Below are 24,538 nucleotides of genomic sequence, written 5' to 3' on the forward strand. Positions count from 1 at the left end.
AATTTGGACCGATAAAAGTGCTATGCTACTAACTGATCAGACCTACAGAAAAGGCCAAAAAGCGAAACAATAAATATAACTTAGCATTAAAATCACAGAAGTGGAGGAATGGGATATAATTTTTTGTTTGTACATCACCTAGCACAACGGGGTCCTGGTCCGTGACTAAGGCTCCTAGGCCCTGTGGCATTACAAACACAGAACAGATGAACCTTGCCCCAAAGAGCTTACATAGCTGTGCTAAGTACTTGAGCCTGGAATTATCATTGCATCAGCATCAGTAATGCACTAACAATCTAGTTGGCTCTTACGATATTAGAATGACATTAGGAAGAATTACACCTTACACTTCAAGTGGAAGTACTTTATTATGTCTTTATGTGAATAATCAATTTATTGTTAAATTTGCTAATACCCAGTAACTCACCCTCACTCTGTCATACGTACCATAACTAAGTTTGGGACCATGAGACAACAGGTTGAGTACTTAAACACCGCTGCAGATTTGTCTTTTCAAAGTGTCAGTTGGCAGCCAGTTGAGCCTGCTTGGTCTAAACACGCTGATACATTCCTTTTGGACCTATCTTTGAGCATGTACACGCTTCTTGTGGAAACATTCCATCACATACTAGTGTGAAATCACTTCAAAATGTCAACAATAGCACTTCATTGTCTTATAGTAGATTCATGCTTTTATTGGTTGTCTCAATGTGACTCAACAGTTTCAACAATGCAGCTGGGTTGTATGGGAAAAGGTTTCTTCTCTGTAACCTAGAAATTGCTTTTTGCAGTTCTTCCAGACATTTCATTGATTTGAGAAGCATTCTTTCTACAGGCACAGGGTTATTTGGAGACATATTACATACCCCGAGTGACAAGGGATTAGAACTTTTTTGTTTCAGGGGCAACACTTTAGGTTCAAGTGTATGGGGTTTGTCATGTACGTCCATACAAACAGTTTCCCTTATCTTTGTACTGCCTTGATTGTTTGAAGGCATCTGCTTCATGTTTGCCAAACACTCCTTTCCCACTGATTCCAATTCAGAATCTTCTGAACTGTCATAATTAACAAGGCTTTGAAGGCAATCCAATGCAGATGTGTTATCAGTCCATATCAATGAGTTAGACTTGTTGGGTTTTACAACTTGGTCATCACCTTGCTGTTCCATGGGTACAGAAGGCTTCTGGGAAGAAGCCAAAGATACCAGAGTGTGTTGTACTGGATCACAACAAGCATTTTCCAGACTTAAATCTGTCAGACAGGTTTTTTTTTCTTGGTGGGATGAGGTGACAAAAGAAACACACACACCTCTTTTAGACGCAATATCAAAGCAGTTAGAGATGTTGACAAAACGATGCCAGTCTTCTCTAAGAAGTTTTAAATATCTTACAAAATACTCAAGGAAGCAGGTTTCTGATGAAATCAAAAAGTCAAGAAGAACTGTGGAATCAAACGCAATACTTTTAAGGAAAAATAAAAAGATACAGTGAGGATTACAGCCACTCTCATGTGTCAGGCAGATCCAGGTTTCGTTGTCTTCTGCTGCAAGGCACAAGTTATCAGCAGCATCATGCCATAACCTGAAAAGTTACCCAAACACAGATTAAACAGAATGCAATAGAACAGCTATTTAAATACTGAATAATTTTCCATAAACATTCTTGCTTAACATTTTTAGTAATTTTAACTACAGAGGTAGAAGCAATGTATGAGAGATCAGCAGGATACAAACCAGATCCTACTATAGTTTAATATTAAAGGCAAGGTTTACCAATCTATATACTGAACTCAGCAAAATTATAATATAACGATATATGGAGATATACCCATCTCATAGAGCTGGAAGGGACCCCGAAAGGTAATAGAGTCCAGCCCCCTGCCTTCACTAGCAGGACCAATTTTGCCCCAGATCCCTAAGTGGCCCCCTCAAGGATTGAACTCACAACCCTGGGTTTAGCAGCGGTGTTTGAGCTGGAGCCCCTGTTGGTATAGAAACAAGAGGGGACTGCTAGCATGGTGTTCTCTGTGAGGGCTCCACAGCTTTGGAAGTTGCTCCCCTTCTTGGTCTGAAATATCCTTAATTTGATGACCTCCAGGACATTAAGATACCTGACCACCAATATTTCAGGTATCTTAAACCGTACTACTCCATTTAATATGTATTTATAAGTTATGTCAAAGGTGCCTTGAATATGTGAGTAGATATCCTTTTCACATTTTTTTAAAAATACAAACAATTAATAAAGGTTACTTCATTCACAAGATGCTATACATCTTGGAAAAAGTTATTTAGGTTCCTAAGTATAGATTTAGGTGTCTAACTTTAAGGCCAGCATTTTCAAACCTGGGTGCCTTAACATTTAACAACAGACACTACTAGCAATAATGCAATCAAACAAATCTGAAATTTCAAAGTGATTCACCCAGCCAAGTTTCTTTTCATAAAGTTGGGCTGCATCTCCCCTCCCCTGTACAGGAAATTGAATGAAAATGAAACAAAAGGGTTTGCATAATAAATTCATAATGCACAAGAACTCAACACATTTTAGATATCAATATTGCCACTTCTCAGCAAGTTATGGGGATTCTGCCTAAGAAACCATTACTGTAAGGTGTGATTACAGTTCACTTCAGCAATCCTCAGATTCAACTTCCATTCATTCTTAAAGTTTAATCATAACATGAAATCCTTCTCCAAAAAGTTGAGTGTTCACAAAAAACACTCAAGTCTTGCCTTTCAGTCAGCATCTGACCATCACTCAAATTCTGTGAAGTCAGCTACTGTGAATTAGAGGGTAGGATTGAACTCGTAATAGAAAGACTACTATAAACACCACTTACAGTCTGATCCAAAATGTATTCACATCAATGTAAGACTCCCAGTGATTTCCAACTACACCTCTACCCCGATATAACACTGTCCTCAGGAGCCAAAAAATCTTACCGCGTTATAGGTGAAACCGCATTATATCAAACTTGCTTTGATCCGCCAGAGTGTGCAGCCCCGCCCCCCCGGAGTGCTGCTTTACCGTGTTATATCCGAATTCATGTTATATTGGGCCATGTTATATCGGGGTAGAGGTGTACTGTTGATGTCAGTGGGAATCATATCAGTTCCTACAAAGTAGTTCAATAAATCCATTAAAGATTGTTAAAAATGTATTTTCTTGTGTTATTACTTTATGTAATGGTCATATAAAAATACTGCTATTGTGAACTGTATGATCTCACTAAATAAAAGCTTAATTTGTCTTCAAAGATCTAACAAAGAAATTAATATATATACCAACCTATTAAACTTTAAATAAACTGTTAACAAAGATTTAGCAGCTTCCAGCATGTCATCATCTTGTTCTATAAAGACCATGGAAAGCCACTCACAAGGATGTACATTTGAATGAAAATGTGGAGAAGACTTCAGATGTTTCTTCAAGAATATCAATAACCGGGACATGAAACTCTGCAAGTCTGCTAAAAATAGAGAGCATAACTGTGAAATTTTGCTTTCATTTTTTCATATTAAAAAGCCAAACCCACATTTCCTTAAAAAAAAAAAAAAAAAAGTGGACAGCATGGAACCCAGTTGTCCAAGCACACATCCCTTAGCTCAGCTGAATTACCACTGCATTGACAAATGCCTTGCAGAATGATACCATTTATGGAGTCAAAAATCAAAGCAATCAAAGCAAAGAGCCATCAGCAAAATCATTTCACCTCAAATCCAACATAGTTACTTTTTGCACAAACATTGTATATGTAAAAACTTTTACAATATTTACTTTTATAAGTCTAATGAAAAACACAGATTTCACTGCTCAAGTGGAGGACAACTTCCAGAAGAGTTAGCATTGACGCAATTTAAGGACATATGCAAGTATATTATTTGAAGAATGGGATTCTTAGGCTCTTGTCACTTCCTCCCACAGAAAGACCACATATAAGAGATGGGGGGTGGGGGGAACCTTTATGGTTGTGGGGTGGGATGGGGTCAGCCCTCTCTCTCTCCCAGGCTTACTGCAGAATAAACAAGGAGATTACATCTCCATAACCTGCTGGTGTCAGGAGAGCTGTAAAAAAATCCAAGGCCGTCTACATAGAAACCCTATGTTCCCACACTTGCCCTGGGGTCTCTGACTCTCCTTTGGCTCTCTGACTGCATGTCTCCATTGGCCCTGGCCTCCAGCAAACGCAAATGTAGAGAGAGGGGTGAGATATAATCCACCTCATGCCACAGATAGAATGATCTGATAAGGCCACCTTGCTGTAATTTATCCCACTTGGTCCCTCCCATGCAAAGGAATAATCTGGTGCAGTGTTAAGACTAAGATCCCTATGGTCCAGTTTTTTTAGTGTCAACGAATTGCAGAATCAGGGCCTAAACTTTTCCAGGAAATATAAATGTATGAAACTGGTAATACAAACATAGCAAAATCTACTCTGACAAAAAAACCTTCAAAGATTAGATACATATGAGAACCTATCTTGGGAGACTGCTGTGACTGAACATAAATGCTGAGAGATACAAACCAAACCTTGCCAGAAAATTACATTATTCAGGAAGATGTCCATTTTCTAGGTCACCACAGAACTGTACCATGTTTGTGGGGATGGAGGGGCAGAAGGAGAGGCCCAGTTATACTCCTAGCCCAGCAGAAGGATCTGTCCTATCTCGGGGCCTCTCCTTCTGCCCCTTCACCCCCACGAACATGGTACAGTTCTGTGGTGACCTAGAAACGAAAGCTTATGCTCAAATAAATTTGTTAGTCTCTAGGGTGCCACAAGTACTCCTCATTCTTTTTATTATTAGTAAGAATATAAAATTTTCCTGCAAGTCTTCATTCTGATTGCAACACCCCCTAATTTTAAATACTACCTGTACACTGCATGTCAGCAGCACCTGCATTGCCACATACGGCCTGAGGATACAAGAGGAAAGAGATTCTCCCAAGACTACCATGCCATTTTATTGCTGTGGCCAGCTCTTGAAAAACAACCCTGTGTGTACCATATAAACACCCTTCCTCATATGAGAGATTTACCTCTGCAATATTCCAGTGCATAGTAAAAAGGATTCCTCAAATCCAAATTTGGGCCCAATTTTCCAAACAACAAGTGCTCAGCATTTTAAAAAAAACAATGGCATCTTAGATTATCAGAAAGCATTTCTTAGATCGTATTGGAAAAGCTCTATGGATTGAATGATATAGCCTTGCCATTTGTCTGAATGGAAGCTAATGCTGTAGCAAGATTTGTTACAACATGGGAATCACCTTTGTTGTAAAAAAGTACAATGTAACTCACCCTAAAATTAGATTTTTAAAGGCTTGCCTTGCTTCTCAGCAAAAGAATATGAACATTCAATCATCATACATGCTCAGGTACTTTTCAGACTGAAATCAGGGATCATTCTATTCCCTCCGCAGAACTAGAATAACTGATAACTACCACCAAGGGTTAATTTAGTTCAAATTACGCAATTTTAAGTCTATAATATAGCAAACAAACAAACAAAACCCCAAACCCATATTATCACCCAACCACCTGTGCCTAAATTGTGTTCCTAACATTCAGTTCGCTTATAGAATCATAGAATATCAGGGTTGGAAGGGACCTCAGGAGGTCATCTAGTCCAACCCCCTGCTCAAAGCAGGACCTAATCCCAACTAAATCATTAAAATTAAGTGAAGTCATTACTCTTAATATTTTAATAGTGTTTTAATCTAGCTGGTTGCACCCTTCGTACCTTCTGGAGGCCGAGCTCATTGTACATCTCTGGGGCTCACTGGATCACTTCATTCCCCTCACAATCTTCCTGGGTGCCACCATCCCATGCCCCTCTATTTCAGGGACTCCTTGCAACTCCCACTTGAATATTCCTTCCGCAGTGGTTCTGTGTGCACCCCATTCCCTTCTCCTCTCATACCAGGGTCCCTCATTTTCTTCACTATGCCAGTGGCTCTATGTGCACTCCCATTCCCACTTCCCCACCACAAATAGCAGAGGCTCTGTGTGTCGCTCCTTCCTACTCCCCCACCCCAATGGCAAAGGCTGTGTGCGCTCCCTCCTCTGAGTCCCCCATTCGCCCCACCAGGCCAGGGTTTCTGTTCCCCACTCATGCCCCGCTCCCACCGTACATGGGGCCCCAATCTCTGCATCATGCCAGCAGCTAGGTCTCTCTCCCTCTCAAAGTACCTTTCTTCCCCCCAACTGTAAGGGAAGGGGCAGATAGCTGGTTCCTCTCCCCTCCACCTGAAGCAGGCATTGAGGAGGCCGGATGTTAAGAAGGAAGAAAGGGATTCTTTTCTCTCCCTCTGCCTGCCCCCATGGCTGACAATTCACCCCAGGGATCCCAGCAGGAAGAGCAATTATTTCTCTTCTGTTATTCAGGGTGTCAACACATTACACTCTACTGGGAGGATGAGTAGGGGTACTGTTATGCTGCAAAGTATTAATAGATGACAGTAGCTCCATGTGTTCCTATGTTACCTCAATGTTCTGATTGTCCCCAAAATCAATAGGGTTCTGGCCACTAATTCCTAGAAATTCCCTGAAAATCGAATTGGTCGGATGTGGCATTCAGAAATAATTGTGTTACACACATACAGAGAAATGCTGTTGTGTATAAGACTTTGCAAGCTCAGCCAACAATTTTAAATTGCCTAAATCAACTATAAGCTTTAGAATGCATGCTACTTAATGAATTTAAACAGAACATTACCTTTTATTTCAGCTGCTTTAGTAGAGTTCTGCACCTTGATCTCTAAAGCTTTAAGTAAAACCAAACTTAAGGCTCTGAGGATTACTTGGTCAGGACCACTGCGGATGCCATCCTCAGGTTGAGCTTCACTGCCTCCAAAATAGCTGGCTTTTTCAGAAACAGGTATTTGATTCAGCCACCCCAAATTCACAGCTTGCAAAACAACATTAGCCAGCGCTAACATATCCTTATCCAAATAAGGATCCTGTAGGGATAAAGTGGGTAATGATCCACTTATGAAATCTTCACTAGCTTTATAAAGGATGCATTTTTTAAGAAGCATAATGGACTTCTTCTTGATTAAATAATGAACTGATGAATAAGTGAGGTCCAAGATGCAAGAAGTATTCAAAAATAAAATTCTTTGGCATTTGAAATGTGACTCTGTTTGGATTCTTGAGGCCACAAGAACTTCAAGAAAATCTATGAATCCGATCAAGTTGTTTGCAGCTTTAGAACATAGTGAAGTATCCTGGAAGCTGTTAAAACGATGAGACAAAATGGAATTGTAAAATCCTTCAAGTACAGTATCAAGAGGAGTGAAAACCTTTTTCAGGATATCTATAATAAATAAAATAATGTTAAGCAGAGTTGAAGTGGCGTTCCTAAAGTACAATTCAATTAACCAGATAATTTAAAACAACTTTTCACCACTGAAATAGCATCAGCAAGGAGGAGATCATGATACTCTCTCAAATTCAATGTGTATTGGGGGCACTGTATTTTCATTTTTAATATTTTTTTTTTTATTATGACAAAGTAAATAACCCATTGCCATTAGTATTTTAAACAGGCTGATTTCTCTGAAGGATACTAAGTAGCCTTCCTCCCCCTAGTGGACACTTGTATATTAATATCAAAAAAATCTTACAATACCTGCTTTGGGCAAATCTTTATCTTTCAAAATGTCTCTAATAATAGCTCTAAGAATCCATAGACATTCTGCTACTTGATCACTCTTAGGGAATTCTGACAGAGTCTTCAAACAAAAAGTGAGCCAGGTGACATTAAATGTATTCTAGAAAAATAAATTAAAAAATCATTCTGTATGCACAAAATGTGATGTGATATTACTTTTTTTTTTTTTAAGTTATAACTGTTGTGCATAGTAAGTTAACACACTGATACATATAAAAGGAGTAAGTGTGGGGATGGACAAAGAGACAGACAGAATACAGAAGTGCCAAGCAGTTTGACTAAAGCACCTATCATTCCTTTACAAACATTAAACTGCACAACAGCCATTTGGTAAGCAAAAATCCTCCTCATTTTACATACAGGAAAACCAAAGCCTGGTGAAGTTATGTGATTGATCCAAAGTCCCACAAAAGGACTGTGGCAGAGGCAAGAATTGAACTCATAGCTCCCACATTTCTTGTTTCTAGAGGCTGGTAATAGCACAAGTGTGGGTAGCAAGCACGTGTCAGATAGCAAGTGTCAAAAATTGGGACAAGAGGTGGGGAGTAATAGGTGCCTATGTGAGAAAAAGACCCAAAAATCAGGACATCTGGTCACCCTAAGTGTGGGGAACGGTTTGCAAGAAAACACAACCATTCAAACTCTATTTTGTACATGTGCAAGTTATTTTCTTACTAGTGAATTAAGCAGTAACACATTAGACAGAAACTGAATTAATGGGCTTCATCATTTTAAGACCCCTGTGCAGGAAGTATTAAAAACAAATATGTTTCTGAAAGACAATACCATCCAAAGAAATTGCTATAGGGCCTACAGTATGTGCCCACTAAGTAAACAGGGTAGTTGTACCTTTGTCAGTCCCAGGATATTAGAGAGACAAGGTGGGTGAGGGAATATCTTTTATTGGACCAATTTCTGTTTGTCTCTCTCACCAACAGAAGTTGGTCCAATAAAAGATATTACCTCACTCACCTAGTCGCAATAAGTAAACAGTAAGTTTTGGTAACTGGGACATTCAGACAACAAAAAATGGAAAAGTATTCTATTAGTTATGAACAGGTTGGTGCCTATTTTTATTTGCTGAAGGATTTAGATTTCAAATAAAATGTAAATATAGTAAGATTTATGAAGTTCAGCAAGCTGCACAATTAATATTCTACAATGCAAACTGCCTAAAGAGAATATCTTTGTGACACAAATAAAACTATTAAAAGCATTTTAAAACAAAAACCACAAGCTTGATGTATTTACATTAAAAGAAATATTCATGCTCACTTTCAGAACGTTGCTCCTGCCTATGTTTCTGACCTCACTTCTTCCTACACATTCTCCTGATCCCTGTCAGAACCACTAACCGCTCCCTTTGTCTCCTTTGTCCACTCTATGCTCTCTTTGGGTATGTCTATACTGGAAATGGGAGCCAGTCTTCCAACCTGAGTAGACAGACTTGTGCTATCAGGACTCGATCTAGTGCTCTAAAAATTGGAACTGTGGATGTTCCGGTTCGGGCAGAAGCTCAGGTTCTCAACCCTAGGGGGCTGGGTGGGCTTGAGAGCCCAAGCTCCCACCAGAGGTGGGACATCCACAATTGCTATTTTTAGCACACTAGCTCAAGTCCCGCTAGCTCTCTCCCAGTTGCAGTGTAAACATACCCTTTCATGCCCCTCCTACCACATTTGAAATAGTCTCTGGAAACATTTAACAAGCATCTTCCCTTTCCTCCACCAAATCACTCCTCACCCAATACCTCCTCAGTGTGGCCCTCTCCCACAACGCTACCTCGTACTACTTTTACACTGTTTCTGAAAATGGCTCTGAAAAAAGACAGTGTGCCCAGAGTTGAGAAAGAGCAAGATTTTGAAGCAGAAGGCCACTGAGGGATGTGCCCATGGCATGCTGCAAAGCAGTCATGCTAGCAAGTACACAGATCCATTGTCTAAAATTCCTTTTGGAAGGATGGAACATGGTAGACACAGGTGTTACAGATTTGAGGCTGCAGATGCAGGAAGGGAGAAGCTCTGTTATTACTCTATAGTCTGATGGGCATGGAAGGATTCCAGCACCTCCTCCCACCAACAGGCACTGCGCCTGTTTAGGCAGGCTTTGCACTAGAGAGAAAATTTAACTGTTACACTGTAAAATTTTCCAGTGACTGCTCTGTGTCATTTAACTATTGTAGAAGGTCAGCTATAGTTAGATGGAACAACTAAGGAAAACTGGAAGGAATGTATCCACTAAGTTCTCATGTTTGTTTTGATAGCTTACATACAAATTCAAAGTCCACCCAGGAACCTGACACACTCACCTCTTTCTTTAGTTGGAAATATATAAGGGAGGCTATACTTTTTGAAGCCATGTGAGACAACAGTTTATCAGAACTATTGCATAGACAAATCTGCAGACATGTAAAAAAAAAAAAAATCTGTAAGTTACACTCACTTTTTACTTTGTTTTGAAAAGTTTTGATAATACTTATAAAAGCTTACTAATTTTGAATCAATTTTTGTCTCTTTCAGAAGAATTGTTATTATATCAAGGTACTTCTGTCTTATGCTGAATTCAGTTTCCTGGGACTGTACTTTGGCAATCATCATCTTGATCAATGTTAACTGTAGCAGTATCATTTCCCGTGAACAGAACATTGAAGAGCTCGTGTTTGCAAAGCTATCAGATTTATCATCTGTCACAAGGGCAAGAGCATCTGAAACAGCAGAGTCCTGATGGCTCCAAGTGCCCCAGTTAGGAGATTCTGGGCATATTTGATTATGTGACTCATTAACTCTTGCGGATGAATCTTGTGGTGAAACATGAGGATTGAGGAAAGAAGCATAATCCTGGCTGTTCTTTGTTAAAGGAGTGCCTACCAGCACATCCCTATGCAGCTGCTGGAGAAGAGACAGATCTCCCATTTTGGGTGAAAATTTATGAAATTTTATGTTTTGGAGAATGCCTCATGCCTTCACTTACTACTTGTGGGCATTATGGGTCACTTCAGAAATTACTTCTGTCCAATCAAAGAAATGGATTTGTAGCTTTATAAAGGCATTTCTTCTAGGGTATCTAGGAAAAAAAGTAATGATATTAAATCATTTTTGCTATTAAATTTAATAGATTAGCAGAATGATACAGCTGAACATGGATCATTTACTGAGCACCATTATTAAAAGTAGTTTCATTTTAACTAACATCATTTGAAAGAAACAATCTGGGAATGTGCATTTAGCACAATATTCCTTAAACAGCAAGGACGATAACTGACATCCACACAAAACTCTTCATCCAAACATCCCAAAGCACAAAATGTGTTATACCACAAATCCAGGAATCTTGCCAACCTCTGAAATGAAGCCATTTGGATGGAGTCATGCAGGACTGGGTGCATAGCAGTACTTCTGAAATGGGGCAGAAAGGGAAAAATACTGTGACCATTTGAAACTTCAGAGGAATTTTAGGCAGGCAGGGGGAAGTTACTGAGTCAATTTGACCAGCCATGCAAAAATACCATGCCATCCTGAATGGTCGAGAGCTCAATTTAAAGTCACTCGTGTAAAAGCTCCAGCAACACACAGTGCCTTCTAGCATCATGCTGGGACACTGATTCAGACATGAGGGAACAGTGCCATCTACTGCATTGCCAGCACCCTTTCCTACAACATCCTGGGTTTTGCCAGCTATGAATAAGTATTTTTTTTTTTTTTTAAAGAACCGAGTAAAGATGCATAGCCAGTATGTCTTGATGTTTGTCCACTGGAGAAAATGTATTCAACCTTATTTTCAAAACTTGTATTCCATGGATGTTCAACCATAGCTTGTTTTGACTAAACACATACAAATTTGCATATTCTTTTACTGCTACAGACATCCCAACTGATCTACTTCCCTTTTAAAGCCATTCACTGTACCAAGTTTTAAACCACTTGGTTGGTGGACAAACAAAACTCAAAAAAAAGGAAAACAATACATTCACATTGGATTTTAACTAAAGATAATAAGGCCCCAATTCTGTAAATGGATCCAGGTGAGCAGACCCTTGAACCAGTATAGAGTCCCAATGAAGTCAGTGGGACTATACACCAGCATCAAGATCTGCCTGCATATATGTGTTTGCAGGATGAAGGCTTCAAACTTAAGTTTATTAAAAGTACTTGCTGATAACTGTGCAAGTTTTTGCAGGATTGGCACCAAAATATTTTTAAATGTCCAAACATTAAAAGCATTACCAGAGAGTTGTATTAAAAACAAGCTAACTTAACTGCTCTTATTATGTAGATTCTTCTGGAGTTCACAGATATTAGTGAGGGCAGGATTCAAGTGCTCGCTGGAACTGATGATGGCAAGGCAGGCTATCAGAAGACACATTTTGATCTGAAACACAAAAAGAGAACATTGGGGAAACACTATTCTCCTTCTACAGAACAATATAAAACACTGATTTCTTACATCTGGCTTCTCATTTCTTTTTTACATAGCCCTCCTAAGGTCAGTCTGAAGAGGGTAGGGTTCAAGATTTTCACCACAAGAATTCTTAAGGATCACTCTTAAAAAAAATGGAGAGAAATGACCAAATACTACACTCTGTTGCACGTGAGCTCCAGGGGAGTAATACCACATACTGAAAAGCAGAACTTGGCCCTTGCTTTAATAAACAGAATAAAACAAAGCTTGTGTAACTGCATTGGTTAACGTCTACATTTTCAAAAGTCACGGTCTCTAATTCTGGGTGCCTGATTTCTAGAGGTGCTGAGCACCCTCCAACTGAAGTCAATAGAAACTGCAGGTGCTCACTACTTCAGAAGGTAAGGTTCTTCTTACCGTCTGCAACTGAGACACTCCAAATAAGAAGCTACTTAAGAAGCTGGGTCTAAGAATCTGTGAACACCCCTAAATATACATAAAAGTCCTCGCCAGGAAGGCCATACAAATACTTCAACCACATGTAGAAAGACTGACTTTGTTATCAAAGATTATACTTTAAATAGCATCACAATTATTTAGTACAGCTCAAAGAGAAGTTACTATGAATTTAAGTATCACTCTTTAGTTTCAAGTGTGAGTATCTATCTAGGTACTTACACAGCTCTATCACCACACAAGTGCCTTGACAGACAGATCTCCATACCAGAGAACTAAAAAGACACACTTAAGATCATAGCAGTTTCTCTTTGCATGCTATTATCTTTAGGTGACAGTTACGACTCATAACACACCCCAGAGGCACTTCTTTAGTACCTTTCTAGTTTCTATTAACTCTCTCTACAGCATTAGAAACTTTCCCCCCAGCATGCCTTTTTGGGGCTGGGCCTTAAAATTTGGCAGAACTAAACAAGCACAGTCCCAGAGTGGTCATTTTGTAACTAGCTGCATTTCTTTTTCCAGCTGGTAAGTACTTATATTCCCTTTCTTATTCATGAAAAGATAGCACATTGTCATAGCATGATTCCCAGCACATCTATCAATTATACTTGCAAGCAGTAGCAAACAGAACCACGGAGTTTACATATTTTTAGCTTCTGCTTATTTTGACTAGGAGAAATAGAGTAAAAGTATACAAAATGTTAGACTGTAGCACCCAGCATATATATACAGTACCTTTTAGCTGAAGCTCTCAAAGTACTTTCCAAAGGTAGGGAATATTCCCATTTTTTATATATATATATATATATATATATATATATATATATATATATATATATATATATATATATATATATATATATATATATATATATATATATATATATATATATATATATATATTATATATATATATAAAATGGAAACTAAGTTATAGATAAATAAAGTGACTTTCCAAGGTTATGTAGCAAGCTAGTGACATATATATATATATAATATATATAGTGAATATAACCCAAGTCTCCTGACTACCATAACTAGACCATATTTCCTCTGAGGCAGAATCTAAAATTGGAATTGGAAGATAAGACATTATCCATAATGAACTATAAAAATTGTAGTAGCACTATGTTTTTTACACAGACATCCATGTATTTTTGAGAATATCTTTCCACCGCACTTGTGACAGCTGACCTGCAGGTTTTAGAACCTTACAGTGTTCCTCAGCCAAATCTCAATCAGGCTGATGCAGGGACCGCTATCAGTTCACAAAGCCTGCACTTTACATATTAAGAATAAATCTGATAATTCAGGCTATACATTTCTCCTTCATTTGCAGAATATACTTTGAATTCTACTTGAGATAGAAATTTATGATCTGAAACCTCATAAAATTTCTTTGGAAATCACCGTGAATATTTTATACAACTCTGAGTTTGATCTCTACCTAAACCAATACATAAAATTATATCAACACATTTACTAATGTACTCAGGACCAAACTGAATTACTGTCTGAGATGTTAAATGAATGGATCTCTCGTGCACCAATTTATACAATACAGTGAGGCTGTTAGTGTGAAATAAATTTAGAACTCCTCTAGGACAAGCACTATGAAATTGTACCTTTGCAACATGATAGTGTTTGTGCTTTCCCTGACCATATATCATAGTTATACAGCACCATTAATTTACACGGCACTTTACCAAACATTGATAAGACATGTCACTTGCTCAAGACCTCAATCTAAAACAGATTAAACCAACGTAGGATACCAAGTCAGGAAAAGGGGAGAGAGTGGCGGTCATTACAAAATGGGAGAGGGTTGCTTTAAGAGATGGGTTTTAAGAAGTGAATTTGAAAGCACGCAAAGATGCCAGAGGACAACAGAGATATTTTTTCAGCCATAGTAAGACACCATGGCAGAGGGCACAAAGCTAAAAGAGAGGGAATAAGAGACAGCTGTACGATAGTAGGGATATGTAAGGAATAATGTACTTCAGTTGTCCCTGGAAACCAATCAAGAGTGGGATCCAGAAGAAGAGACAATCCCTGCCCTGAAGAGCTTGCAACGTAAATAGACAAGACAGACAAAAGGTTGAGAGAAAAGGGATATAGCATATAAGCAGAGTGAATAATGTGATGGTTGTCAAACATCATGTTAATGCCATGACTGTTTTGGTTTGACTTAAATAAAAATCACAGGGATTGGTAAATAAGAATTACCTAAATAGAAAGTAAGGGAGAGGAGACACTGAAGGGAAAGGATTGGGGTAGGAAGCAAGGAGGACAGTTGACTTGAGGTCAACAAGTTTTTAGGAACACCATAAACCACGAAAGTCAATGGCTAGTCAATGACTCCACAATATCCCTAAAATAGAATTATAAAGTCTGTATTTGTTTTCAGGGTGTAGTACTTCAGCTAACGTACTATATACAGAAATCCATCGCTCATTTGATAACCACTGATGTTGAAATAGTTTTGTTTTCAAATCACATTATCTTCTACATTCTCCGACTGCATTTTAAGTCAGAAGTGATATTTTTTGGTTACAGTTGACCTGTATCTATGACATATCAGGACTCACATAGGATACAATTAGCCAAGGAAGCATGTGTTTCTCACAATCATGACTAAAGGAAAGTCCTGTTAAATCATTATCTTTGTTTTGTCCTTCATTGGAGCATGATCATATTAAATACTATTGCATGAAAAGTTTCTCCTTACTGCTATCTTCCCAAACAGAAAACAATGGTGGATTCAGCTATGATGCATGAAATATGGGGCATGAGCATGCCCCAGTTTCACTGAAAGGCTCTGGCACCTGTCAAGGAGCCATGGCAGATCCACACACCACAGGATATAGATGAACTATACTCTGGCTCTCTGAACTTTATAATTGGCTGGAGAATTGTGTTTCAGTTTATAGGCTTGCCTTTAAAAAGCTGTTACATTTCCAGCCTCTGTGTGGGAATAAATATTTCCCATGTAAATCACAGTTCGTCCTGCCTGCCTGTGCAGTCTCCAACAACTGTGAGGTGTGAACCATCTGTTATCTTGATTGTCTGCAGTGTTGTTGTAGATGTGTTTCCTATCTGGGGACCAACCTAAGATGGGTGAGGTAATATCTTTTATTGGACCAACTTCTGTTGGTGAAACAGACAAGCTTCAACCTTTAGACAGAGGTCTTTTTCAGGTCTGGGGAATCAGCTTGAAAGCTGGTCTCCTTCACCAACAGAAGTTGGTCCAATAAACAGTATTACCTCAGCCACCTGCTGACTCCAAATAACAACCATTTAGAACATCAACACTTAACTTTTTCCACTGCTGGTCATTATAGTAGCAACACCCAAGCTAATGTCCTGGCTGAACAGAGCAGTAATTATTGGAGCAGAGTGGGGAACATAACCAATCAGGTGAGGAATTCATTCTCCCACCCCAAAATGTGCAGTCATCAACTATGCCACATGGGGATGGGAAAGAGCAGAGCCTCCTCCCCACTCCCACCAGTACCAGATGTCTGCCAATAGCAAAGACCCCACACTTTTGCCTGACATTTTTTTTTAAACCTGTTACTACAGGGAGCAAAGAGCCCGAGGAAGGAGAGCTCAGAAGGTGGAAACGATCCTGGCTTCATCTGCATCGTGCCTAGAACAGTAGGCTGTCCACAGGCAGCCTCCCCTCCCTAGATTGCAAAGTGATGCTGTGACAGATCAGCTCCTCCTCAACCTGCGGCCCTCTCCCCTCACCAACCGCCTCAACCTCAGCCCCTCCTCCTGCCTTCGCACACCCCCACCTGCCCAACTGTCCTCAGCCCCTCCTCCTGCCTTCGCACACCCCCGCCCCCCCAACTGTCCTCACCGCCCCCCTCAGCCCCTCCTCCTGCCTTCGCACACCCCCGCCCGCCCAACTGTCCTCACCGCCCCCCTCAGCCCCTCCTCCTGCCTTCGCACACCCCCACCTGCTCAACTGTCCTCACCGCCCCCCTCAGCCCCTCCTCCTGCCTTCGCACACTCCCACCTGCTCAACTGTCCTCACTGCCCCCCTCAGCCCCTCCTCCTGCCTTCGCACACCCCCACCTGCTCAACTGTCCTCACCGCCCCCCTCAGCCCCTCCTCCTGCCTTCGCACACTCCCACCTGCTCAACTGTCCTCACTGCCCCCCTCAGCCCCTCCTCCTGCCTTCGCACACCCCCGCCCGCCCAACTGTCCTCACCGCCCTCCTCAGCCCCTCCTCCTGCCTTCGCACACCCCCGCCCGCCCAACTGTCCTCACCGCCCTCCTCAGCCCCTCCTCCTGCCTTCGCACACCCCCGCCCGCCCAACTGTCCTCACCGCCCTCCTCAGCCCCTCCTCCCGCCTTCGCACACCCCCGCCCGCCCAACTGTCCTCACCGCCCCCCTCAGCCCCCCTTCCGCCTTCACACCCCCCCGCCCGCCCAACTGTCCTCACCGCCCCCCTCAGCCCCTCCTCCCGCCTTCGCACACCCCCGCCCGCCCAACTGTCCTCACCGCCCCCCTCAGCCCCTCCTCCCGCCTTCGCACACCCCCGCCCGCCCAACTGTCCTCACCGCCCCCCTCAGCCCCTCCTCCCGCCTTCGCACACCCCCGCCCGCCCAACTGTCCTCACCGCCCCCCTCAGCCCCTCCTCCCGCAATCGCACACCCCCTCCCGCCCAACTGTCCTCACCGCCCCCCTCAGTCCTTCCTCCCGCCTTCGCACACCCCCTCCCGCCCAACTGTCCTCACCGCCCCCCTCAGCCCCTCCTCCCGCTTTCACACACACACACACCCCCGCCCGCCCAACTGTCCTCACCGCCCTCCTCAGCCCCTCCTCCTGCCTTCACACACCCCCGCCCGCCCAACTGTCCTCACCGTCCCCCTCAGCCCCTCCTCCTGCCTTCGCACACCCCCGCCCAACTGCCCTCACCGCCCCCCTCAGCCCCTCCTCCCGCCTTCGCACACCCCCGCCCGCCCAACTGCCCTCACCGCCCCCCTCAGCCCCTCCTCCTGCCTTCGCACACCCCCTCCCGCCCAACTGTCCTCACCGCCCCCCTCAGCCCCTCCTCCCGCCTTCGCACACCCCCGCCCGCCCAACTGTCCTCACCGCCCTCGTCAGCCCCTCCTCCTGCCTTCGCACACCCCCTCCCGCCCAACTGTCCTCACCGCCCCCCTCAGCCCCTCCTCCCGCTTTCACACACACACACACCCCCGCCCGCCCAACTGTCCTCACCGCCCTCCTCAGCCCCTCCTCCTGCCTTCACACAGACCCCGCCCGCCCAACTGTCCTCACCGTCCCCCTCAGCCCCTCCTCCTGCCTTCGCACACCCCCGCCCGCCCAACTGCCCTCACCGCCCCCCTCAGCCCCTCCTCCCGCAATCGCACACCCCCGCCCGCCCAACTGTCCTCACCGCCCCCCTCAGTCCTTCCTCCCGCCTTCGCACACCCCCTCCCGCCCAACTGTCCTCACCGCCCCCCTCAGCCCCTCCTCCCGCTTTCACACACACACACACCCCCGCCCGCCCAACTGTCCTCACCGCCCTCCTCAGCCCCTCCTCCTGCCTTCACACACCCCCGCCCGCCCAACTGTCCTCACCGTCCCCCTCAGCCCCTCCTCCCGCCTTCGCACACCCCCGCCCGCCCAACTGCCCTCACCGCCCCCCTCAGCCCCTCCTCCTGCCTTCGCACACCCCCTCCCGCCCAACTGTCCTCACCGCCCCCCTCAGCCCCTCCTCCCGCCTTCGCACACCCCCGCCCGCCCAACTGTCCTCACCGCCCTCGTCAGCCCCTCCTCCTGCCTTCGCACACCCCCTCCCGCCCAACTGTCCTCACCGCCCCCCTCAGCCCCTCCTCCCGCTTTCACACACACACACACCCCCGCCCGCCCAACTGTCCTCACCGCCCTCCTCAGCCCCTCCTCCTGCCTTCACACAGACCCCGCCCGCCCAACTGTCCTCACCGTCCCCCTCAGCCCCTCCTCCTGCCTTCGCACACCCCCGCCCGCCCAACTGCCCTCACCGCCCCCCTCAGCCCCTCCTCCCGCCTTCGCACACCCCCGCCCGCCCAACTGCCCTCACCGCCCCCCTCAGCCCCTCCTCCTGCCTTCGCACACCCCCTCCCGCCCAACTGTCCTCACCGCCCCCCTCAGCCCCTCCTCCCGCCTTCGCACACCCCCGCCCGCCCAACTGTCCTCACCGCCCTCGTCAGCCCCTCCTCCTGCCTTCGCACACCCCCGCCCGCCCAACTGTCCTCACCGCCCTCGTCAGCCCCTCCTCCTGCCTTCGCACACGCCCGCCCAACTGTCCTCACCGCCCCCCTCAGCCCCTCCTCCCGCCTTCGCATACCCCCTCCCGCCCAACTGTCCTCACCGCCCCCCCTCAGCCCCTCCTCCCGCCTTCGCACACCCCCGCCCGCCCAACTGTCCTCACCGCCCCCCTCAGCCCCTCCTCCCGCCTTCGCACACCCCCGCCCGCCCAACTGTCCTCACCGCCCCCCTCAGTCCTTCCTCCCGCCTTCGCACACCCCCGCCCAACTGTCCTCACCGCCCCCCTCAGCCCCTCCTCCTGCCTTCGCACACCCCCGCCCGCCCAACTGTCCTCACCGCCCCCCTCAGCCCCTCCTCCTGCCTTCGCACACCCCGCCCGCAACAACTGTCCTCACCGCCCCCCTCAGCCCCTCCTCCTGCCTTCGCACACCCCCTCCCGCCCAACTGTCCTCACCGCCCCCCTCAGCCGCTCCTCCAGCCTTCGCACACCCCCTCCCGCCGAACTGTCCTCACCGCCCCCTCAGCCCCTCCTCCCGCCTTCGCACACCCCCGCCCGCCCAACTGTCCTCACCGCCCCCCTCAGCCCCTCCTCCCGCCTTCGCACACCCCCGCCCGCCCAACTGTCCTCACCGCCCCCCTCAGCCCCTCCTCCTGCCTTCGCACACCCCCGCCCGCCCAACTGTCCTCACCGCCCCCCTCAGCCCCTCCTCCCGCCTTCGCACACCCCGCCCGCCCAACTGTCCTCACCGCCCCCCTCAGCCCCTCCTCCCGCCTTCGCACACCCCCGCCCGCCCAACTGTCCTCACCGCCCCCCTCAGTCCTTCCTCCCGCCTTCCCACACCCCCGCCCGCCCAACTGTCCTCACCGCCCCCCTCAGCCCCTCCTCCTGCCTTCGCACACCCCCGCCCGCCCAACTGTCCTCACCGCCCTCGTCAGCCCCTCCTCCTGCCTTCGCACACCCCGCCCGCAACAACTGTCCTCACCGCCCCCCTCAGCCCCTCCTCCCGCCTTCGCACACCCCCTCCCGCCCAACTGTCCTCACCGCCCCCCTCAGCCCCTCCTCCCGCCTTCGCACACCCCCGCCCGCCCAACTGTCCTCACCGCCCCCCTCAGCCCCTCCTCCTGCCTTCGCACACCCCCGCCCGCCCAACTGTCCTCACCGCCCCCCTCAGCCCCTCCTCCCGCCTTCGCACACCCCGCCCGCCCAACTGTCCTCACCGCCCCCCTCAGCCCCTCCTCCCGCCTTCGCACACCCCCGCCCGCCCAACTGTCCTCACCGCCCCCCTCAGCCCCTCCTCCTGCCTTCGCACACCCCCGCCCGCCCAACTGTCCTCACCGCCCTCGTCAGCCCCTCCTCCTGCCTTCGCACACCCCCGCCCGCCCAACTGTCCTCACCGCCCCCCTCAGCCCCTCCTCCCGCCTTCGCACACCCCCGCCCGCCCAACTGCCCTCACCGCCCCCCTCAGCCCCTCCTCCCGCCTTCGCACACCCCCGCCCGCCCAACTGTCCTCACCGCCCCCCTCAGCCCCTCCTCCCGCCTTCGCACACCCCCGCCCGCCCAACTGTCCTCACCGCCCCCCTCAGCCCCTCCTCCCGCCTTCGCACACCCCCGCCCGCCCGCCCAACTGTCCTCACCGCCCCCCTCAGCCCCTCCTCCTGCCTTCGCACACCCCCTCCCGCCCAACTGTCCTCACCGCCCCCCTCAGCCCCTCCTCCCGCCTTCGCACACCCCCGCCCGCCCGCCCGCCCAACTGTCCTCACCGCCCCCCTCAGCCCCTCCCTCGACCTCAGCTCAGCCCAGCTCCACTCCCCGCCCCATCCCCTCCGCCGCCGCCGCCCCCCAGCCGCCCTCACCTAGCAGCCCAAGGTCCCGCTCTTTAGCCATCGCCGCCAGGCCCCGCCGCGGTGCATACGAGTCACGCAGGTCTCGCTCGCCCCTCCCACCCATCGCTGCTAGGCAACCCCCTCGCTTTACCCGCCCCTGGAGACGGGGCGCGGTAGGGCCCACTTCTCCCAGGACAAACTCGAGCGCAACCAATCCTTACCGTTAGCTGTCGCAAAGCCCCACCAGGCTTTACGGCATTGGGAGGGGAGATGGGCGGAGTCGCCCAAACCCCGCCACCCAACCCGGCGCGGCGGTGGTTTACGGCTCGGGGCGGGACTATGGCTGCGGCAGTTGATTGGCTGCGGTGGGGGTCAGTCCCTGCCCAGTGACCCCGGAGTGAGGAGGGGGGCGGCTCAGTCAGTGCAAAGTGTCCCCACAACGCCCCCGGCTGGGTCTGCGGCTCCCCCCACCCCTGAGCCAGTGCCAGTGGGGGGAGCGGCCGCGGAGCGGCCGCCGGTCCGGTCGGGTCCCGTCCCCCTCAGGAGGAGACAGGTAACAGCCGGGGGGCTAAAGCCCTGTTTGCCCCGAGACTCCGTCATGGGGGCGCCTGCCCCAGCCACTGCTACGGGAGGGCTAAGCCCCTTCCCCTCCCCCCTGCCCGCCCCGAGGCTGCGCGCTAGGGGCTGCTCCCCCTGCCCACACCCACGGGACTCTGCTGGGGGTGGGGGGAGGGGAATAGACTGCAGACCCATAGGGCTGCTGGGGGGTCACTAGCCCATCTCCCTGTATACTGGTCTTGGGCGGCTCCCCCCCCCCCCCTCCGCCCCGTGATCCCTTTGACACTTTGGTATGGGGGGGGGCTCACCCCCGCTCTGCCCCATGGTTTCTTTGAGACTGCTCTTGAGGGGGGAGGGCTATCCCCCCTGCCCCATGGTCCCTCTGAGACTCTGCTGTGGAGGGGACTAGCCCATTCCATACCTGTCCTCATCCCCCTGACTCACTTGAAGGAGACGTACTCCTTTCCTCCCACTGTATCCCTTGCCCCCACTATCCTCCCAAGGCTGTTTTGGAGAAGAACAAATCTGCTCCATTACTCCCCCCCATTTGATCCCTCCCTGGATACTCGGTTATAGGGGATTCACCCTTCCCTGCCCCCACTGTCCCTTTTCAGATGCCTTGAAATACTCTGTTTTGTACATTGCTCCCCTCCCCACCTTTCACCCTCTTCCCCACTCTCGGGGGTCTCACAACAAAATTTTTGGTGGCCTCAGAGTGTGGCCACTAACTCTTGGTGGTGGCCACTATGACAATTTTTCTAAAATATTTAATTAACTTTAGGAAAAAATATGGAAAAATCCATGTCCAAATCATAGTAATTTATTTATGTAGGTTTTTTTTTTTCACAGACTCAATAATAATAACAATGTACAGTTTTCTCTATTCTTTACTGGACCTAAATAGAATAGAAACACATAAGATGCTTTGCATGTTCTTGTCTTTTGTTGTTGTTTCTTTTCATTTTTTTTTTTTTTTGGTTGTGGTTTTTTTTAGACATGCTAGCTAGTAAGTCTGCTTCTGTGAAAAGTGATATTTGTATGTTTGTTAATATCACTTTTCACAGCAGCAGACTTGTTAGCTAGTTGGGAGGCAGTGAAAAGTGATATTAACATACAAATATCACTTTCCACAGCACACTTACTCAACCCTGGCAACTGGGAGACAAATTAAGCCTTAGATGGGGAGGTGGGAAGGGAGGCAGTAGGGGCCAGGGGTGATGGGATGGATTGGTGAAGGGCTGGTGGCGGCATGGGGGCTGGGGCAATTGGGGGATGAGCCCGAAGCCCAGTGGCTAGGGGACGGAGCCTGTCTCTGTGCAGCCAAAGCCCAGAGACATGGTCGAAGCCCATGCCCAGAGCCCGCTCACAGCTGCTGTTGAGTGGACAGAGCCTGCTGCCCGCCACCCCAAGGTTGAAGCCGGAAGCCCGAGCCCCACCACCCCCGGGAAGATGGGGAACTCGCACCGGATGTCTGCTCCTCTGCCCTGAGCTCCTGAGACTCTGCTGTTGGGGAGGAGGGGGAGGGCAGCTGTTAGCTTGCTGCTCCTTTTAATTCCTCTGAAGCTGTGATTTGTGGGTTATTCTCTGCCCACCCTTTAATGGTCCTTGTCCCTTACTTCAATCCCAATGAGACTGTACTTTGAGGAGACAGACTGTCCTGCTGTTTTTCTAACCCCATTCAAACCCCAAGTATTCTCTATGGATTACCCCTCCTTTTCAATTTCCACTTTGTGGCAATACCCTTTGCTTCCTATCTCTCCATTCTCCCTACTCCAACCGTGACAATGTTTTGGACATGAACACCCTTTATCCTTCACTTCTCATTCATCTAACGTTGCATAGCTCAGTTCTACCTCTCTCTTTTCAGGCTCAAGCTGCCTCAGGGGAGACTTGCAAGCTGTGAATCTGAAGGAGAAGATACAGACAGTAAGAAAAAGTGAAAGTAGTACTCAATATAAAGGTGATAATCCACCTTCACTCTTCTCTCATATCCCAGGCCATCCCTGCATGTCCACCCTTGTCTGGATGTTTGTGGAACCCTTTCTTGTTGGTTCTATTGACTCATTTATGTGAGTATGCAGGATTAGGTTTCCCCCTTCTCTAAAAACTAATTGCTATTTGGCTTGAAAAAGTAAAATAACTTTGCAGTACAGGGAATGAACTTCTTCCCTTCTCTGTGTATTGTTCTGCGCTTTGCATTATCATTTGCTAAATATAGCACATATTTACTTACTTTTGTGGGCTGCGGCTTCAAGATCTTTTGTGGCTTCTCTCTTTAAGAATTTTATAAAAACTCCCTGTCAATTGTTAATTGGGTCTCCTTATTTAAAAAAAATAAAAATTGTACACATCCCTCCCCTTGTCTTACTTCCCACCTATACACACAAAGGAAACCTTCCATAGTAACTGCAGTGATTGAGAATCATTACTAACATAGGTTATAGTAAATGCATTTTGATGGCTTACTTACAATTATGTCTGTAATTCTTAATGTGTATAAAGCGTATATGTACAGATTGTATTGCAATTAGTTTGTGAACACTGAATACTAATCAATCAATTGATTGTTTACAAGTTCAGACCTTCTTGATGTATCTTGGCCTTTGCAGACTTAGTCACAGAAGAATCAAATATTATTGTTCGTTGCAACTCAAAGTGCTATTGGGAAGTGTTTGTTTTTACACTAATTCAAAAATGTTTTGATAGCAAAGGATTTACAAGGGTTTAGATAAACAAGGGAGGGTGGCAGTTGGAAGAGATAAAGCTGCCTTAGTATATAGTTTTGTTAAATTTATTATTTTTTCTGCCAGAAATTCTGGTTAGATATTTATAAGTAACTTGACCATTTGCATTGTTTCTGATGATATTGAGTGTTTGAGCTTATATCTTATTTAAATGATTTTCACGACTATTTGCAGTAAAATCTTCTTGCATAGAAATCATTCCCATTGTTGGTTGGCTAATTGCACAGGGCAATAAGTGTACTTTACAAACAAATAATACTATGCCCCTATCCCAAATTATTTGCAATCTAAATAGATATTACATGATGAGTAATGTTAGGGTGGTAATAAGAATTGAACAGAGTCAGGGGGGAAATAGAGAATATGAGCATTGCAGCAGTAAGATTGAGACTGCTTCAGTGAGTAGTGCATGTGTCTTGAGAATTCAGTGGTTTGTGTGCAAATATTGTTACTATGAGAATACGGGTAAGTTTGATAGGCTGAGAGAGTGGAAGTGGTTGTGAGGAGGAAGTCTTTTTTGAAGGAAAGAGATAAAAGAAGAGAGGAGTGGCTCAGGGGTAGGGTCTACATGGAAGAAGGTATGAGTAGGAGAAAGCTGTTATTGGCCCATCTTAAAGCCT

General features: G+C 46.6%; 1 protein-coding gene across 1 annotated transcript; it reads right to left on the reverse strand.

Annotated features, from left to right (window-relative positions):
- Positions 1-504: 504 nt before the first annotated feature.
- On the reverse strand, positions 505-20,697 carry LINS1 (lines homolog 1). The gene is made up of 9 exons (XM_065412281.1): positions 20,647-20,697; positions 11,930-12,041; positions 10,988-11,068; positions 10,163-10,736; positions 9,982-10,071; positions 7,635-7,776; positions 6,720-7,319; positions 3,292-3,472; positions 505-1,581 (listed from the first exon to the last, which is right to left on the reverse strand). Exons 4-9 carry the CDS (start codon positions 10,583-10,585, stop codon positions 675-677), a joined length of 2,343 nt encoding a protein of 780 aa, XP_065268353.1. The 5' UTR covers positions 10,586-10,736; positions 10,988-11,068; positions 11,930-12,041; positions 20,647-20,697; the 3' UTR covers positions 505-674.
- Between the last annotated feature and the right edge of the window lie 3,841 nt (positions 20,698-24,538).

The sequence above is a fragment of the Emys orbicularis genome, chromosome 10 (assembly GCF_028017835.1).
Source record: "Emys orbicularis isolate rEmyOrb1 chromosome 10, rEmyOrb1.hap1, whole genome shotgun sequence".
NCBI classification, from domain to species: domain Eukaryota; kingdom Metazoa; phylum Chordata; order Testudines; family Emydidae; genus Emys; species Emys orbicularis.